The sequence below is a fragment of the Heloderma suspectum genome, chromosome 1 (genome assembly GCF_057233095.1).
Source record: "Heloderma suspectum isolate Gila_16-S chromosome 1, 16-S_ref, whole genome shotgun sequence".
Classification (NCBI taxonomy): domain Eukaryota; kingdom Metazoa; phylum Chordata; class Lepidosauria; order Squamata; family Helodermatidae; genus Heloderma; species Heloderma suspectum.
This window is the reverse complement of record NC_139458.1, coordinates 60784840-60792500: the sequence shown is the minus strand read 5'-3', so window position 1 is coordinate 60792500 and position 7661 is coordinate 60784840. Positions and strand designations below refer to the sequence as shown.

Here is a 7661-nt window from a genome sequence, read left to right as displayed (position 1 = left end):
GGGTTGCAGCTGGTGTTCCAGTAATTGTTACCTTCCGATTCCTTGTGCCAGGTACGAATTCTCCTTTTTTGGAGATCTGTATCCTTGCACCAGTCAACTCTTGGTATTCTACTAATGTTTTCCCTCCTTTTCCAAGTATTGCACCAACTAAGTTTTCTGGCACTGCTATTTCAACTACATCCTTTGAACCATCTGTGGATTTCTCTGTTCCTAGAATGGCACTGGCAGCTAGAGGAGAAGCAGCTCCAAAATATCCATTTGTTGCAGCAGTAGCAGCAGCCAGGCTACCTAATGCAAATGTCCCCGCTGTACCACCAGCAGTACTGCCACTAGCTGAGGCTTCACTCGCATAGGTGGCCAACAAATTGGCTGCTGCTGCTGCTGGATTGGCACTGGCAGCTGCTGCAGCCAAAGCCCCAGTAGCTGCTGCCTGACTTAGGCCTAAACCTAATGTATTGAGATTATATCCATAGCTGGCTAATGTGTTAAGTGCAGAGGTGATGGCAACCAGGTCATTGCCTGTGAAGCCAGATAAAACTGCTGGAAAAGCTGCAACTCCAGCAAGGTTTGCATGTCCTAATAGCCCTGCAGCAGCTGCAGCTGTTGGCAATACTTCAGCAGTGTTTGCATAAGGAGATCCGGTTGGATTCGAATTGGCCACTGGACCTGTGACATTAGCATAACTGATATTGAGACAGCTGCCACTCTGTGGGTCTTCTTGTATCTTCTGGATGATAAGTTCAACAGCTTTCCGGTTTTGTTCAGGTTCTCCGCTTACAGTGACAACCCTCTCTTGCAAGTTGATCCCATCAGGTTTCTGAGAAAGCTGTACCCAAGCCCCTGACTGCTCCATTATAGCCTTGACTGTAGCACCTCCCTTCCCTATTATCAGACCTGCTGTGCTGTTGGGGACTATAATCTTTACCTGTAATTAAAAAAAGAGAAAAGAATAATACTTCTGCTTTGAACATACAACATCGTTAAATACTTTGCTACCTGAAACAAGCAGAATTGAAGTGGATTAAGTTATTTTCCCCCCAAAGATAAGCTTGAATTAGGAAACAAGTAATGTTCACCATACTTTTAAGTTTTTATAGAGATTCTGACATAAGACAGGGTACACTAAGAAAGATTTTTGGCATCATAGAAAAATATCAGAATAATTCTTATAGTGTATTTCGGAGTGAAATATTTGGACAATCCATGTCATATTAGTAAGGAAAATATTAACCTTTCCCCATATTCTTCCTTTAAAGTACACTTTTTCAGTACTCTTCAGCTTGATCAAACAATATATGTGATGACACTTGCCTCAAATGTACTTTTGCCACCTATGTTTTATATAAAACACGTAAGAATATACATTCTAAATCTGACTATACAAACAACAACATTTATTTTAAAAGACTTCAAAGGGTAAGGAAGGCATCCACTGGGAAAAGTGGTAGGTCAATATTCCAATTTTCTCATGATTTCATTATGGACAGTAAAAGAATATGTATTTGGCAATACATTTTTCAGTCAACTGAAAAAACAAATAATGCACCAAGCTAAGATCTATTTGAAGAAAAAATAGTTAACAGTCTCATGTCTTGTGTTTTATTACAATTATAGGAACACTCTTATATTGGTTAAACTAATGAACCTTTTATTCCTGATACTGAAGCTGTTTGCAGTGACAGAATTCCACTGATTTCAGTATAGTAAACAAGAATAACAAATGTCTAAAACAGGCACCTTATATACGTTTCCTTGGAGTTAAGTCCAAGTCAACTCAGTGGGATTTATCTATGAGTAAATGTGCACAGGACTGGAATTCTTTGGGATGGATCCAAGAAGCTTCTTCCAGCCAAGGAACTTCCTCCACTGGAAGAAGTTTCTCCGTTTTTATTTCCAATCAGCGGTATAGAACACAGTAATATTTAAAGTAACACTTTATTCAGCCATATTTACACAGCACACTGTGTACCAATATACAGCCACCACCTAAGCACTAGCATCTTAGTCTGAGTAACAAATATTAAATGTCTGTGTAAATATTAAAAATCTAATGAAAGGTAGCTAGATCATATTTACACAAATATTTAATATTTGTGTAAATATTAAAAATCTAATGAAAGGTAGCTGGATCATAGCCACTACCATTAGTCATGACCAAGACCCAATAAAACAATGGCATTTGAGTTAACAATTACCAGCTTGCTCAATTACCTTCAATAGGAAATTTAGCCAAAACTTTCATTGGATAGGACTTGTGGATTTCTTCCTTTAATGCAAACTTGATGCTATGTTTTCCATAGTAAAATATTTTTGTCTGCTACATTTCAAATGAGATATATTTGAATATATCTAAAAACAACAACAGCCTAGATTAATTTGAAATAACACAGGTGGTATGTAAGTAACAGATTTTCACATAGGGCAGTATCCACTGCTGGCCTGCACGCTAGCAGAATCTACTGCTAGTGCAATGGGAAGCTAGCAGCTCCTGAAGCAGCCAGAAAGAACAGAAATGCTTGTTTCCAGAATGGGGCAGGTCAGTGGAGCTCCAGGTTCGTGTCCTGTCCTGTTCCAGAAACAAGTTTTTGCTCATTTCTGGGGTTGTATTATGAAGCCAGTTCCTGTTGCACAAACAGTAGGTTCTGCAGGTGCAACGGAACTAGCGGAGGCACAGCAGCAGTATTCAATACTGCCGATATTAACTTAAATTTTAAGAAGTTCTGAATATTCCGAGAATGGATAAAAATACCAGATGCCAAGTTTAATGAAGGCTGGCAATATATAGAATATATAAACACATATCTAGAGATAGTGATTCCACATCTGTTAAACAACTTCTGTACATGAATTAGATTTACTAGTTTCCCAAAAGCTGGCTAGTGGGGTAAATTTCACACACCCAGCAAACAGCAGTTCACATCAAGCTCAGTTGTCCAGAAGTGTCTCACTACCCTACTAGGAGCAGACTGGCATTGTAAAAGGCTTCTATTGACTAGCAGTTGGTCGAGATTTGAGGGAAGGAAAGCACTCAGACTGTCTGGGAGTCTGCCCCTTGCCCAGCAAGTCACAAGAACTGTGGCTTAGTTGATACATTTAGTAGGCACATCTCACCCGACCTCTCCAACAATGAAATGTGTGAAATAAGATCTCCATGTAGCGGTCTGAGCATGAGTAAGCCTGGTTCGCATAACCATTTCCCCCTTTTGTAGGGGGACCATTACCCACATCACACATTTGTTTATAAATGTATGTTGTAGAGGAAAGGATTGTATGCCCTCTCATCCACTGCCTAAAGATGATTGCTAGCCAGGGAAATGCATGAACAGCCAAAAGGCTGTGAGAAGCCCCCTTTGGAGGTAGTTAGGTATTATCAGTGCCTGGTATGCATTGCCAGCTGGTTAATAGTAAAACAATATGGGGATATCAGGGAGAATATAAAGAACCTCTTGCATGAGCAAAGACACTTCTGCTTGCACAAGGGAGGACTTGTGGGAATTTCTGCAAATTTTCTTCTCCAGCAATGTCCCCCTTCCCTACAGCAAATTCCATGTCATTCTAAAACATCTCTCAATCCCAAGGAACAGCTTTTCTGGAGACACTGGGGGACTTATCAGGAGGGAAAATGGAAAAGTTTAATTGAACAAGAGCTCTTACTTGTGCTTACTCTTCTCCTGATCCAAATAATTTAACTTACAAGGAACAGTGAGGAATCTGTGCATTAGCAATGAATCCATTTGCTAATAGACCATTGTCTTCATTTCTCAAGGTAAACAACAGAATATGAAAATCTGCCCACATGGCATACACATTAGAAATGAAATATCTCATGTTATCAAGAAGTTTTTTGGATCAATTTCAATCAGGGTTTAGGTTCTGAAACTGCTTTTGTCACCCAATGGGATGACATATACAGGAGAAAAGGGAGAGTGCAAGCCTGTTGATTTTCCTGAACCTCTTGGCAGCTTTCAGTATCATCAACCATGTTCCTGGAAAGTTTGTCTGAGTTGGGAGTGCACTGCACAGATTTAAAGTGGTTCTGCTCATAGTTAGATGACTGATTTTAGAAGGCAGTGCTGGGGGATTTCTGCTTGACCCATGGCATTTATGTTTTGGAGTCCCACAAGGTCCTGTCTTGTACCCCATGCTATTCAACATCTATAATAGGGGTGCAAAAAGTGTGGCCTATTGGCCACAGGCAGCTCCCCAAACCCTGTCTGGCTGCCTCCCAGACCCCCAGAAACCCCCACAAAAGTAAAAAGCTCTAGAAACAGGCTGTATGGTTCCTGGCATAAATACCTTGTTCATAGAATGTCCCTGAAACATCCTAGGAAGCAGTGCTTGAAGGCACCTGCCTGCTTCCTAGGACGCTCTAGTGGATTAGACGAGGGAGAAGGGCTAGGAGCCAGGATTCCTAGATGGCTGGGTGGTTTGAGGTTTTTGGGACCAGTGCTAATTTTATCTGATCGAACCAGGTACCAGGCCTCTTGGGCAGGAGTTGGGTGTGTGTGTGTGTGTGTGTGTGAGAGAGAGAGAGAGAGAGAGAGAGAGAGTTGTATGTTATATGTGAGCTGGATGTGCATGTGCATGCATGTATGTGTGAGCGCACAGATGTGTGGCCTCCATCACTCCAACAGACTCCAGATGTGGTCCTCAGGGCCAAAGAGGTAGTGTACCCCTGATCTACAGGGAACGGCTGAGTGAATTTATCTGAAGTTTTATAGCAGGGATGGGGAACCTCTGGCTTGTGGGTCTAAACCCCATCTAGCCCACAGACGCTTGGACTTCCCTTGCAGCTCCCCCCCCCACCTGCCCAAAGTCCCATTCCCTGGAGGCTACTGAGAGCTTCAGAAAGGGGAAAGTGGAATCCCCTGTATATTCAGGCGGAAGGGGGACCGGCACACTAAGTGCTTCAGTTACCCCACGTCCTCCTCAATTGGGGACACACTGGCTGACACACTGGGTGAGTGCTCTTCTCCACTTGGCACCTTGGCTGCTCATTTCGAGTTGGCCTGGAAGTGCTAAATTGCTGCTGCACAAGCAGTTGGGGCCACTTGCACAACAGAATCGGCGGGACCATGAGTGCCCCCTTGGACATTGGCCACTGACTGGAACTGGGCATTATGATTACATTATTGTATCAACTTCACTGGCTTTCAGTTGGCTTCCAGGCTCAAAGTGTTGGTTTTAATCTATAAGGACCTTCCCAGCTTGGGAACAGAGCATCTGAAGGACCTCCTCTTCCTATATGATCTACCCATGCCCTGAGATCATCTTTAGAAGCTCTGCTCTGATTGCCTTTTTGGTGACACTGAACTGTAAACACTTTTGACTGAGACTACTGACCACTTCCTTCTTATGCAAAGATCATTTATTTTAGATTGTGAGCTTTACAAGAATGTTCCCCTCTTTACCTTCCAGTTTTTAACATGTGGGACTAAATATTTGTGTAAAATATGTATGTAGTGATATAAAAATGTAAATAAAGAAAAATAAATGGTCCGTTTTACTAGACAACTTCTGTGGGACACTTATTTTCAGAAAGAGCTCCTCCATGCTACTAGCACTATTGTGGAGGAATGTGTTTCCAGACAGGCAGCTCCCAATGCTCCTGAATCATTGCTCTTGTGCTATAAAGTGCAAGCGGAATAGCTATCGACTTTCCACACTTCCAGGGGCATAGTTTTTCTTTGCGTGTGTTCATCCTGTAAGTTCCATCCACTAGTGAGTGGGACACAGCTATGTGGATAAGAGAAGAGAAAGTTCCCTATCCTCCTCCTTCCTGATACACTTGTGAGGGTGGGATGCAGCAGAGAGGTCAATGCTGAGCTCTTGGCTTTGTTTTCAAAAAATCAACAACAAAAGGGAAAACACTTTTTTTAGCCCAGCAGAATCCCATTGCCTATGAAGTGGGGGGTGGGAAGTCTACTTTTGTTATGCCAAAAGGAATGGGATAGAGAGGATGAAAGCCACCCTTTCCTTGCCTTATCTCACTTTGCTCATTGTGAGGTCTGATGTTTTGTAAACCTCTCCAAAGTAGTTGCAGGTGAAAGGGATTCCTTCCTCCCTTTTTCAAGCGTATTCTGACTCTCACAGACCTAAGAGGATTTCTTGCTGCTTCACAAGCTTTGCAGCTCTGCATGAGGTAGAGAAGGTTGTGAGAATGTTCCCCCACCCAGCAAGGAATACCTCTAAGGAGACTAACATCTGGAGCCAGTCCTTTTGTGTAGCTCTAGTTTCTTTTAGAGCAGTCTCCAAAGTAGAGATGGGGGTAAAAACTTGTTTGGATTGCATTTTAATGAGTGATGCCAGAGAAAATTGAAATTAGGTGGATCATAAGTCGAATCTGCTATGTTCGTAATGCTCATATGTCTACTAATCTTGGATGGCTATCCAACAGCTTCATTATTCAAATCAAGATTGAGTACTAGTGCCTGCATGGTCTGCATGACTATTTTCCTAGTCCTTTTAGCCAGAAAGGAGCATTTCAAAAGTTCTTACTACTTTACAAAACCTTCTTTCATGCTTGTAGCACCATGGTTGTCTCTTTTTCAAAAGGAAAACAGTGTTTCAGCCTAACAGGCCTTCTTGGAATGGTCATGTGATGCACCCTAGTGTGATCACAAGACCATCCTGGAAGTGCTGCTGGGCTGAAACACTATCTCTATCCTTCTTGGTATAATAAGAATGCTCTGATTAGAGAAGAGGGAATACCACTATGTTGATGCATAGTTTTAATATCATTCCCATCTTTCATTTGTTTTTATTCTGTAGTCTAAAAGCATTATGTACTTACTTCACACATTAATGTTTCATAGATTTCAAATTACATTTGTAGGAGCGACTGATGCATTCTGAATAGCTTCATTTATGTGCTTCAATTTCTTATAATAATAAACAGGACTGCCTGCGCACTGAAATATACAATATATAAAATCTATTCACATATTTTGAAACTTCAATAGGAATGTATGGAACACTTGGCTATAGACTTCCATATATCATTTAGCAACATGACCTGGCAAATTCAGATAAATTCATATAGGTTTAATGGTATTCTACTTATAATGAATCTAATAATTTTCAATTAGTTCAACACTTTCAACTAATAGAAATAAGCAATGTTTTTAGAAAAGTGCATTAAATCTCCCACATGTCAAAGTGCAGTGTGAGTATATGTTTCTGCTCTCATCCCTCAAAGGGATCAGATCAGTTGGCTGGGCCAGACCTCAGTTCCTGACCACATGAGGTCCACCCCATGGGGGTGAGACATGGTCATATCTACTTTAACTAACCCTACCTCCTTCCCCCAGGATACCATTTTTGGCAAGCTGTGACAGCCCATCCTATTTCAGGAAATGCAGGATTATCTGATGCATTCTCCATCCAAGGGGGTGGGGAGTAGACATTTTTTCTTCTCATTCAATTCCTTTGAAGAATTGTCTCGTTGTACATGTTTCAGGTTTGGTTAGCTTAGCCTTCTTCCTCTGGCAGGTTCAGTGCAAGAAGAAGGATATAGGCTAAACTGGTGAGCAGGTTTTGAGACATCTGTATAGTGAAGGGTAACTTATCTAAACCAAGGTCACAGCTTACCAGCTCAATGAGACCTGGGAGAAGTGGCACCCTTGGGAAACATGGACTCATTTGCAACACACACCCCGCCC

At 41.7% G+C, this 7661-nt stretch overlaps 1 protein-coding gene across 1 annotated transcript in view; it reads right to left on the bottom strand.

The window, feature by feature from the left end:
* NOVA1 (NOVA alternative splicing regulator 1) overlaps positions 1 to 7661 on the bottom strand; it is a 252560-nt gene that overhangs the window by 2154 nt on the left and 242745 nt on the right. The window contains exon 5 of the mRNA XM_084827342.1: positions 1 to 925. This exon is cut by the window's left edge and continues 2154 nt beyond it. Coding sequence (XP_084683468.1) covers positions 1 to 925 — 925 coding nt within the window. The remainder of the gene's footprint in view (positions 926 to 7661) is intronic.